This window comes from Lipotes vexillifer, unplaced genomic scaffold (genome assembly GCF_000442215.2).
Source record: "Lipotes vexillifer unplaced genomic scaffold, Lipotes_vexillifer_v1.1 scaffold180, whole genome shotgun sequence".
Lineage (NCBI taxonomy): Eukaryota > Metazoa > Chordata > Mammalia > Artiodactyla > Lipotidae > Lipotes > Lipotes vexillifer.
Genome location: NW_006796149.1, coordinates 1352549 through 1364855, shown reverse-complemented (window position 1 = coordinate 1364855; position 12307 = coordinate 1352549). Strand labels below are relative to the sequence as shown.

Here is a 12307-nt window from a genome sequence, read left to right as displayed (position 1 = left end):
TGGGATGCTTTATCCACCCTGAAGTGTACTACTGCCAGTGGTGTTTGGGAAGCAAAAGGTGCTCACTATCCAGGGAGTTTCTCTACCACGCAGCAGTCTGCTTTCTGAGAATCAACTCTGCTCTACCCACATTCTCTAACAAGTTTCTCAACCTGGTGGGCTGCTCCTACAGACCAGCTCCAGCCTGGAACCTCTGGCTAGTTCCCTAGCCACCGGCAGGCTGCATACTCATGTGACAGTCACTTCACCTGCAGTGAGGTCTGAACCACAGCCTTGGGAGTGGAGAGGGGCCTTGTGCAAGCTCGTAGTGCCTTCAGCCTGTACCACACTCTCTCTTCCAGCCCTAGAGAAAGTAGCTTCTTGCACTTGCTATTACTGTATTCCCTGGAGACCCCTTTTACCTCTGTCAGTAGTTAACCATTGTTAACTTTTTACTAGTGTATAATTCTTTATATTAAATTTTCCTTATTCAAATAACTAGTGGCTTTCATCTCTAGAATGGATCCTGACAGACACATGAAGGAATAAAAGGGCTCAAACAAATAGGAGAGGCCTGAAAAAAGCACATTTTCCCATGGCACCATCAAATGACTAATTGAGAATAAAAAGAAATTCAAAGGGGAGAGACAAGTTTAAAGACTCAATGAACAAAAATTGCCATGTCAATCTCTTTTAAAATCTTTGTCTAATCACATTTCTTAGAAAACATTTTTTATCCTCTTTGGTATATCTTTTAATCTCCCATTTGGTAAACTGTATAAAAAACAAACAACAACAACAAAAAAAGCATGAAAATATTGGCCACAGGTGAGACCCAAGGCAAAAAGGGGTCAGGAAATAAAGAAGCCGTGGCTAGCCCAGGTCAGGTAATCTAAGGCACATGACTCCAATCAGAACCAAGAACTGGAATTGCCCAGTGATCAATTAAGACTGGAAGACCAGACTGTCAGTGTTCAAATCTCAGCTCTGCTACTATTGAGCTGTGTGACTCTGGGCGATTTATCTACTGACAGTAATAGTACCTACTTCAAAGGTCTATGAGGATAAAGTGAGTTTATATACGTAAAGCCCTTAGGCTAGAACTCAATCCAAATTCTCCTTCTAACCTCCTCTCTGCTTCAACATTCTCAATCCATTTTTCCCCCCAATATCGTCTGATTTTGAAAAGGTTTCAGAAGACCTATCTTCTTTCAAAAACTGTTCTCCTTTACTCTTCCTACCTCCTCTGGCCTTCAACCTGGGCCTTGCTATATTAAGATGTAGAACAGGGACTTCCCTGGTGGCACAGTGGTTGGGAATCCGCCTACCAATGCAGGGAACACAGGTTCGAGCCCTGGTCCGGGAGGATCCCACATGCCGCGGAGCAACTGAGCCCATGCGCCACAACTACTGAGCCTGCACTCTAGAGCTCGCGAGCCACAACTGCTGAGCCCACGTGCCAAAGCTACTGAGGCCCGCATGCCTAGAGTCCATGCTCCACAACAAGAGAAGCCACCGCAACGAGAAGCCTGCACACCGCAAGGAAGGGTAGCCCCTGCTCACCTCAACTAGAGAAAGCCCGTGCACAGCAACGAAGACCCAACGCAGCCAAAAATAAATAAATAAATAAATTTGTTTTTTAAGAAAAGAAAAAAGATGTAGAACATTCTCCTTCCTTAAAGGGCTACCAGTTCTTTCCAGGCCCACAAGTGTGGAACCTGTTAAATATATAAAGAATGGGCATGATATAGCACAGCAGATATCTCTTAATGAGCTTTCACCTCTTCCTTTTGGAACTGTCCCTTCCCCACTCCAGGTGACTCTGGTGTCCTAAGGGAAGGGCTCATGACTCAGCCTAGGCCAACCAGACTCTGAATGTCGAGAGAAGACAAAGTGGAGGAACTGAGCTGGAGATGGTCATCAATGCCCAGAAATCCCCAGGGTTGCCTGACTCCTGCCTTTACTGAGCCCTGAAATTTTAGCAAGTACTTCAAAGTTGTGAACTACCCAGTGCACATTAGAGAAATTTCCACTTTTGCTTATGTTAGCAAGAGGTCTACTGGTTGAACCAAAGAGCCCACATACATGTTTGACTGATTTGCACCTCTTAGTTCCCTCATCTGTAAAGTCTCTGAGGTACCTTCCGGCTCTAACCCTCCCCAGTTCTAACAACAGGGCAAGTCCCAACAGATGTGCTCTGCTTGCTCTGTAATTCTCCGTAACAACTGCACCATTACCACTCAGCCCCCATACACCTTATGGACAAATGGTGGGACTGAGAGATGCTTTAAAAGTCTTATATTTAGGTTATAAAACCATAAGCTCTCATTTGCCACTTACTACATCTCAGCAGTTTTATTTTGGTAACAGTGTCGCCACCCTCTCTGCTATGGTGCTGAGCATAAATAGAACATGAACATTTCCAGGAATTGTCAACTTGCTGCTTCTCACAAGGAGTTAAGATTTCTTTTATAATGCTAACAAAAGTAAAGCCTAAGACTAAAACCTGCCCCAAACTTCTAGAAGTTACATTTCCTTCTCAATTAAAATTTACTGTTTGGAAAAGTACAATGTACTCTTTTTTCCCTCTGGGGGAAATGTCCTCCAAAGAATCATATTCATATACTCCTTACTGCTCAAACTGAGAAACAAGTATAAACACAGCTGCCTATTAAAATTAAGTAAAGGCAAACATTCCTGCAGCTAGCTACAGCAGCAGCCTACAAGTTTGAACTATACCCATAAAAAGAGAACACTACCTTGCTAAACGTACAGTTAAACTCTGAGGCCACGCCACCAGAAAAGCTGGTTATTGGAACTGATGACTTTCCATAGCATGATTTAGGAGCTGGAAAAGTAGGACCTGATTCCAGGACCAGGAGAGCCAACACACCATCTCCTGATCACACTCGAGAAGACTGTCTTTTTTTACTCTCAAGACAGCAAGTGGGATGGAAGCAACCCAAGGGCCCTATCCCTTGACCCCCGCCCCGTATGGCTTCGCATTAGACCCTACCCCTCCCCACCGCCCCCCCAAAAAAAAGGATAAAATGAGAGATGGGGGAGAGAGAGAGACCAACCAGAAATTAGTCTTTGGACAATAGGTGGGAAAGAAAAAGACACAAAAGACCCTGTGACTGCATGTCTGGGAGAGCCTGGAGTAGGCGGGGAGGAAAAAGTGGGGGCTGGTAAATAACAGGCTCTGAAGCAGCCACAGGTTATCAGAATTAGGGAGGAGAGAAAAGCAAATTTTGAGAAAGTGTCTTTACAGGACATGAATCAGCAGGCTTTGAAGTCAATGTGCCTAGATTGCAAATTTGGCTTAACTATATTGTATGACCTTGAGCAAGTGACTTAACATCTCTGTGCAATGAGGGTAATAATACCTTCTACCTCATTAAGTTACTGTCAGGATTAAATGAATTAATAAATGCAAAGGACCTGGAACAGTGCCTGGCACATGGTAAATTAAGCTGCTGATAAATACTATGATTATTATTTCACTGGTATAATTTGAGGTTCTTGGTGAGACACAGAAAAGATTAAAATTCATTTTTAATTATAAACAGAAACTGTGGACAGATTGTCTGACCAACCCACAGATGGACAGACTAAGCCAGTCCCAGTCTTCCCAACAGGCCATTTGTCTCTCCGCTCATCCATCCTCGAGCCGTCTTCGGCTCCCTCTGCGGCTGAGAGCAGCACCCAACTCACCCTCCTCCAGCAGGGTCTGTCTCCATTTGGACATAGCTTGATCTCCAGGGCACACAGTACTGTGGATGGTCTGTAGTTACTAAACAATGTGAACAGACAATGAATGGAATTCCCCCAAATCCAAATTCACCAGATAGTTCAAAACCCTCTCTTCAGTTTTGTTCTGTGAACACGTAGCCTATGAATCCCCAAGGAGCGCTAATGGAGTTTAATGTCGGCAGTAGAGTCACACCTGCATGGGGTCTGAGATGCTAGAACATTCTTAAGCAACAATGTTCAGGGAATTCAAAGAATTAACAACAATGGTGAGCAGATTTAAAACAAAGCTATCTATCCTTCTACATCTCTATTCCTAGCTCCCTTCCACCTTCCCCCACCTGAAAACAACAGCAACTCTTCAAGCAAGCACACAGCTTTGGGAGGCTCATACCCAGGGAGCAATAAGTGAGAAAGGAGCCATGTGCACAATCTGCTGGTCGGATCTCAAGGTTCTCAATCCTGGCTGCACTTCAAAATTAACCTAGGAAGGTGTCTGTGCCTGTGTATGCGTGTTTGTGCCCAGACCCCACCTCCACAGATTTTGGCATGAACTGGCCTGGGGTGAAGCCTGAGGATCATTAGGCTTTTTTTAAAAGCCAGAGTTAAACAACACTGAGCTAAATCAACCCTGAGGGTCAGTAGGGTGATTGACGTAGCCAAGCGACCCATACATCCACAGGAGGGAGGAGAAATACGTCACAGTGAGAATTTCTAAAAGGAAAGAATGTTAAATCCATTTTTTAGATAGATATGGAGGCATCCCTGCTGAGGAGAGACCTGTCACACGGTTTGCTATTCCTAGAAAGAGCTGCAGTTTGCTGCCAACAGATGCATTATTTCATCAGTCCCATAAATACTTGATAAAAGTCTTCCGCCCTTTCTGTATGTCAGCCTTGCAGAAGGGGGTGGGGGGGTGGGGGTGGAGTCTTCTGACAAAATGCAGTACTGAACCATCAAAATTTCCTTTTAAATGATTAAAATTGGCACTGATAAAAATAAAATATTTTAGTAAAATCTCATCCCAGTATACCTCTAAAAGCCCTTGAAATTTTCCTCTTAAAATGAAGAAAAAAGCATTAGTACAATTTTTTTAAAGGCTAATTTCAATGATTAACACTACAGCATAATACAATTCCATTTCAAACCCAGCAGGGAGCCAAGACTGCACAGCAAAAGTCTTAAATCCAGAGTCGGGAGGCCTGGGTTCCAGTCCTGACAATAAATTACATTAACTAGCTGTGTGACCATGGGCAAGTTGTCTTAATCTCTCTAGCACTCCGTTTTCTCAGAGAAAAATTAGATGATCTGCAACCATCACCCTCCCAGTCTTAAAGTCTGGAATACTGGGATGTGTCTCCATTTTGCTGACTTGTTACATTAGCAAGCAAATGCGTTAACAAATTAGACAACTTAAAATTAAGTCACTCTGGCAATTCTGCTAATAAATTTAACCAGTTCCCAGCCACTGTGCATCCACTGAATATGCAAAACAGTAAAGTACCTTGAATATGGTGTTATCTTCCATTTGAACTAGAGCCAGAGCCTTCCTGCCCCAACTGTGCTAGCCAGACGATGCTTCCTGCCCCAAACTCCTGTCACTCTTTTCAAATGAGAAAATACATTACACGCATCTTCACACTTTTTGCCATACTGTCATACCATTATTATTTTCTTAGTCTTTTTCTTTATGTTGACTCATTTTTACTTAAATACAATGTATTTTAAAGTAAACAGAAAACAGTTTTACTTGCCATAATGTCAGAAAACCATTAAATTGATACAAGGGGAAAAAACAAGCAAAACAACTAAATTGTAACTAAATACTGTTGTCTACAGAAGGCTTTAAGCATGAGGAGCTTTTGCTGTCTGTTAGGAAGAAAAATTGGCAAGTGTCAAGAGATGTTACAGAAACACTTGTACCAAATGGAGGTTTTCACTTGGATGTTATCAGGATTGAAACAGAAAGAAAAAGGAAATAGCTCTTTCACCTTGTGATCTAATCTCATGTCCACATATCATCTAAAATCATTTTAAGAGCCACCCAAGATCATGGCTGTGTACACATCTCACATTCTGGGAACCACAAGGACAAAGAGTAGAGACTGGGCCTTTACGACCGGCAATATGACGCAGCATCTCTCTGGGAGAAAGGTTATTCTCCCAGAAGGGCCTGGGCTCTAGCCACCCTGTCACTGGGGCTCCACTTGAGTTCCTTTGCACTCGTGGTCGCCTCTATCTGAAAGCTCTTCCTCCAGGTATCCACTCTATTGAAGAATTCAGGTCTCTACTCAACGTCCTCTCATCAGAGAAGCTTTCTCTGACCACCCCACATACTACGGAAAGCCCTTCCTCGACACCACGCACACTGTTCTTCAAAGCACTCTCACCACCTGATGTATTACTTATTCACTTGCTTGTTATCGGTCCCCATCAGACTACAGAATATACTGAGCTCCAGAAGAGCAGGCACTTTGTTTACTACAATATACCCAACACCCAATGTCTGGCACAAGACTAATATCTGTTGAATGAATGAACGAGTCTTCTCAGCTGATCTGGAGATCTTCATGTATCTTTATCACCTAGTGCCTGGCATCTAGTTGGTCCTCAGGAAGTATATGATAATCATATCGGAGACACACAGAAACCTGGGCTCTCTGTAGAATCTGCCCTTAGCACAAGGAGGGGTCTTGCTCTGAATGCTGACCCACCATCCCCTCTCTAGGACACAGGATGCCACAGAGTGAACACTACTCAGCCACAGTGGAAGTGTCTGGACAGACCACAAGCCTGATGAACTAAGACAACACTGAAATTACCATACCCAGAGTAGGTATGAATTCATGGTATGATTAAAAAGTCCCAGGCTAGAAATCTCTCTAATAAACCTATTACAATACCTAGAGTAAAAACTTCATTGCTTTTTTATTGCTCAGTAATTTTATTGCTCAGTAACTTCAGATGTATCCAAGTATACATCTGACAGCCAGAGTATATCTCAAAACAGCGGCTGACGTAGCTCTACGTGGTCACACAAGGCCAGCTGCAAAAGGGACAGGCTGAGCCCTGGACCCTCTGGGCAGAGGGGAAACAGGCCAGCCCTGCATCCTGCTCCAGTGAGGACGGCCACAGAGTCCAGGGCACAGGGTCCATGGCGAGGACCAGCTCAAGCTCAGACAAGGTTACAACAAATGTCAGTCCCACGACAGCTACTCCAGCAGGCCAGAGAGTTGAGGCATCTGATGCTAAAATAGGAGTCACTGAGCTGCATTATAAGATATTTATCTTTCATCCTTGCTGGTGGCTAAGAGAATACAAAGCAGAAATTTAGCCTAGGAAGAAAGAAAAAAAAAACTCCCAAGACTAAAAAAGACTGGGGTTAAAGGAAGGGTTGCCAGGCTGACTGTTAAGTGGGAATCATGGCAGAGACCCAATCCCACAGCCAAGGCCAACATGGTAGAACAGGGAGTCCTTGGGCCCAGAAGTCACTCCCACCATGACCTAAGGCTAAGTCCTACCAGCTGGTGAGACAGGGGCTGCTGACAAACCTCCTTTCCAGATCCAGATTAGGTCAGGCACCAGAACAAGCTTGTCAGCCTAGACAGGGCCCATGAGTAGTGGGAAGCCAGGCAGGAAGACACATGCTGCCTTTACCCAGATTCAGCACTATCCTCATCTCCTAAGTGACCTGCCAGGAGCCCAGGGAGGATTTCCAGCTAATCTAGTGTCTACTACGTTACCTTGGCCAGTAGGGGACATACCATGAAGTGTGCCTTCCATGGTGTCAAGCGGGATTAAGTCATTTTATCGCCAGAATTCCTCTTTTAAAGTATAAGAGTCTTGGGCTTCCCTGGTGGTTCTGTGGTTAAGAATCTGCCTGCCAGTGTAGGGGACATGGGGTCGAGCCCTGGCCCGGGAAGATCCCACATGCTGCGGAGCAACTAAGCCCGTGTGCCACTGCTACTGAGCCTGCGCTCTAGAGCCCACGAGCCACAACTACTGAAGCCCGCATGCCTAGAGCCTGTGCTTCGCAACAAGAGAAGCCACCGCAATGAGAACCCTGTGCACCGCAACGAAGAGTAGCCCCTGCTTGCTGCAAGTAGAGAAAGTCTGCGCGCAGCAACGAAGACCCAACACAGCCAAAAATAAATAAATAAAATAAATTTATAAAAAAAGATTTAAAAATAATAAAATATAAGTGTCTTTATAAGGTGAGAAAAACACAAAATCAATTATCCATTAACATCTTGGTCTTTTTTTTTTTTTTTAATAGGGATAGGGATACCAGTCATCTAGGCACACTGAGAGAATCAAAAGTTTAACTTTTTTTTTTTTTTTAATGTTTTGGGATTTCCTGGGGGCATGGTTTAGAAGAATAGAGAGAATCCAGATACAACTTGATTCTCCTCTAAAAAATGACACCCAGGGACTTCTGTGGCGGTCCAGTGGTTAAGACTCAGGGCCTCCACTGCAGGGGGCATGGGTTCTACCCCTGGTGGGGAAACTAAGATCCCACGTGCCACACGGCACAGCCAAGAATAAAATAAAATAAAATGGCTAGGTGTCTATTAAAAAATTAAAATAAAAATTAAAAATAAATAAATAAAAAATGACACCCAGAATATAAATTAAAAGCAACTAACCGAGATCAATCACCAAAGAAGGCCTCTGAGGTGGCTCAAAGTTTACAAGTGAAACACAAAAAGTAACCAAACAAACAAGAGGAAAACCAAGAATCTCTGAAAAGACCAAAACAAGAAAACTTTTTATAAAATAACATCAGTTCATTCAGATCAATCAGGATAGACCTCTCGGCCAAAGAGAAAGCCATTCCTCCCCATTCGTTTTCAAAGCCTCCCAAGAGAAGACCATCAAACCTGAACAAATTAATTAATAACTGCGACTGAAATAAATAAAAAGTCAGAAGAGGTTATTGTATACACATATATATATAAGCACCACATTTTCCTACATTCTAATTCTTCAAAGTTCAAACATGCCTTTACAAAAATTTAAATGGACTATTTAAAACCTTGTTAAAATTACTCCATTACGACACTGGAGAAGCACTGGGGTCCTGGAAAATAGGCCTCTGGGTCCATTAGCATTTTTTACATTAAAACTGAAGGCATTTCAAGTCTAATATACTCTTTCCAGGATTTTTTAAAAAAATAGGTTTCCAATTAATTAAGTCCTAATTTAATTTTATAATTAAAATACAGCCATCAAGTTAATTTAACACGAAGTTTAAGGTCTCAAATAAAGAAGGCTGTTAACTAACAACTCCTTTAAAATATACCATTTCCTCCACGCCTTATGTATATAGATATTGCTGAAACTTATGGTGTAGCGAATTTTCCATAACATATGTGGATTTTAAAAGTGAGTTTTATGAGATGGAAAATTACAAAGTGAAGAAGGAAATGATAAACTCCAAATTCAGGGTTTATCAGTGAGTAGAGGTTGGGGATGAGCTAGGACTGAGAGAACCCAGGGGTCCTCAAAGGCCATGTAATTTTTTTTGTTTTTTTATTTTTTTGCGGTACGTGGGCCTCTCACTGCTGTGGCCTCTCCCGCTGCGGAGCACAGGCTCCGGACGCGCAGGCTCAGCGGCCATGGCTCACGGGCCCAGCCGCTCCACGGCATGTGGGATCTTCCCGGACCAGGGCACGAACCCGTGTCCCCTGCATCGGCAGGCGGACTCTCAACCACTGCGCCACCAGGGAAGCCCCATGTAATATTTTTTTAACTGAGTGATGGGGAGACAGGTGTTCACTGTACCATTGTTCTTCACACTTTACTTATATTTTGTAATCTTACTTAAAATATTCAATAATTAACAAAAACTATTTAAAAAGTGAGTTTGTGTAACTGCCACTGTGGAAAGTGTACAGAACGCTAAGTAAATCAAACTCTCTCTTCAGGATATTTTTTTCAGTAGCAGTGTTACTCAACAGGAAGTAAAACAATTAAGAGGACTTCATTTGTGCAGTAGCCAACCTATCGTTCCATTTGACCACTACCACAGAATTAACGTATTATCGTTATTTTTCCAAACTTCAGCACAGATACACTGAATTTTTTCCCGCTCCGCGATGTTTCATACTGCTTACTTAAAAATATATATGTATATATTTTTTTTCTTCAACATCATTGTAACTTTCACCATTTGGTAAAAATAACTTTTCTTGTTCTTTGAATGAATCAGAAGAAATGAAAACGGGGTCACACCTCTTTGAACAACATACAGTCATACTATTTACAACACCTACAATGATTATAAAATTAAATTAAGTATTTCAGTAGTAACAGGCTTTCAGTTTGCCTGTTTTGTTGTTTCCAACTATGTGTTGCCAAGAGGAACCTCTAAGTCAAATACCATGAAAAGATATTGGACACCCTAATATTTCTTTTAACATCTCCCCACTTCTATGTTATATATTCTGCTTTCAATCAAGTGGTAGAAACATTTTACCTACTTCAGTTTGGCTTCGTTCACACACCTGGAGTATTTTATTTTGTAAGAACAATCCAACCTGAAAATTCCTGTGGTCCTCAAAGGCCAGCTTTTTTCAGTATTTCAAAAAGCCTGAAACATACATTTACCTGTAATTTGGCCATGCAAGGAAATGAAAATATTTTTGCTTTTTCCACTGGGATTTTACCAGGCCTTCCTAAGTCAACCAGTTATCTCATGTTGATCAAATATTCAGACATATGTCATTAATAAAAATATTAGAAGAATTAGTCATGATTACTTATCATGTGGTCCGGAAAATCATTCAAAATATGAGGTCCATGGGGCAAAAATAATAAAAGTAGTTTCTTTATTACCGGCATTTGTTTTTTTACTAGTTATATTGTATTTGAAAAACAGCAACAACAAATTCTGGAGACCCCTGAGTTGGGGTAGTTCTAACTATCACTGCTATAAAAAACTGAGAATGTCAATTTCCTAACTCTGTTAAAAATTTACAAGTCAACTTTCTTTTTTCCTTCTTTTTTTTTTTTGCCAGTTCAGTTCTCTGCTTCTCAATCTCTGTAAAAAGTAGACGTCATGGGAGGTGTTGAGAAGGAACAAGTGTTTCATCTCACATCTCCTTCCTGATACAAGCCAGGCTGATAGCACTAGGACTGTTTCTCTTTTCCATAGCTTCCAACGTTCCTTAAAATCAAAATGAGAGGGCTTCCCTGGTGGCGCAGTGGTTGAGAGTCTGCCTGCCGATGCAGGGGACGTGGGTTCGTGCCCTGGTCTGGGAAGATCGCACATGCCGCGGAGCGGCTGGGCCCGTGAGCCATGGCCACTGAGCCTGCGCATCCGGAGCCTGTGCTCCGCAACGGGAGAGGCCACAACAGTGAGAGGCCCGCGTACCGCAAAAAAAAAAAAAAAAAAATCAAAAAGAGCCCCCCCCCCCCCCAAAAAAAACTACTGTCCTTATAAAATTAAATACTCCAGGTGTCTGAACAAAGCCAAACTAAAAAGGATGACTTTAAATCAATAGTCTTTAAAAACAAACTAAGCCAGCCTTCCAAATAATCCCCTTTGGCCATGCAGGACAGCCCAGGGAACAGGTGCAAGGCGTGCCTTCCTAAAGGCTGTCCCCTTCTTCATGAGTCTGACCTTTTCCAGCCGGCCGCTCTGGCACCCCACGAATCAGTTATCAGGAAGCCTAAAGCCTGCTTTCCCATCTGCACTTTCCAAATGGCTCTCAATGCCAAGGGCTGAGATATGACCTGGCTCTCTGATGAGAACATGCCTCCCAAGTGACTTGCCAACTTTCCCTGGAAGCATTTCTAAATGTATTCTCTGAGCTCCCTCCTCACCCTCTCAATCGTGTTCCATTCCTCCCTCCTTCCCTGCACTTCCTAACTCCATCTCCTCAACCAGTCCCTCCAGCGCCACATGCCTGCAAACCAAAATCCTTTCCCACTTTCAGGACCCGCCAACCCCCACCCAGCCTAAAACCCCAACTTCAAATCCAAAGGGCACAGTTCCAACAATCTTGGAGGTGGTCTGGAGTGATCTTTTTGAGGCCTACCTGCAGGCAGCTCAACCATGGCTTCTTCTCTTGCCTTCTCCAGTTTCTCCCTTACCCAGGGGAATTCTTGCAGGGAATCTAGGAAGGCATCAAATGCTTTAGGACCCCTGGTAGGTAGGATATCCAGCAGCAGCATTGTTTTCCGGAGGCCTGTGGCTTGAGCTTTAATTTCTTGAACGTGGCTTTCCGTCAAGACCCCTTCCTGGTAAAGATACTGGAGGACCAGTCCCTCCACCAGTACCTCTGCACCCAGCTCGAGGCGAAGGGAGCGAAGCACTTGCTTGTCTCTAGCCTCCATCTCCCCCTGGGAAGACACAAAATGGTAGCTCAGATCACAGGAAGCCTGATGAGCCCCTAAAGATAGTGTCTTACAGTGCAAGCTCCTTAAGGTCACGGACATCTTTGAACCCTAGCAGAACGCCAGGCCATGGTGTTTAATACACGGCTGTTAAGCCAAGCTGAATTAATTTCGAATGCTTCAGAACATGAATCATCTTCTCTGCTTTTACTTTCCACACAATGGGGTCCTAGCTCCA

General features: G+C 43.2%; 1 protein-coding gene across 1 annotated transcript in view; it reads right to left on the bottom strand.

Annotated features, from left to right (window-relative positions):
- CRADD (CARD and death domain containing adaptor protein) overlaps positions 1–12069 on the bottom strand; it is a 190543-nt gene extending 178474 nt beyond the window's left edge. Inside the window, exon 1 of the mRNA XM_007468206.1 lies at positions 11772–12069. Coding sequence (XP_007468268.1) covers positions 11772–12069 — 298 coding nt within the window. The remainder of the gene's footprint in view (positions 1–11771) is intronic.
- Positions 12070–12307: the final 238 nt, after the last annotated feature.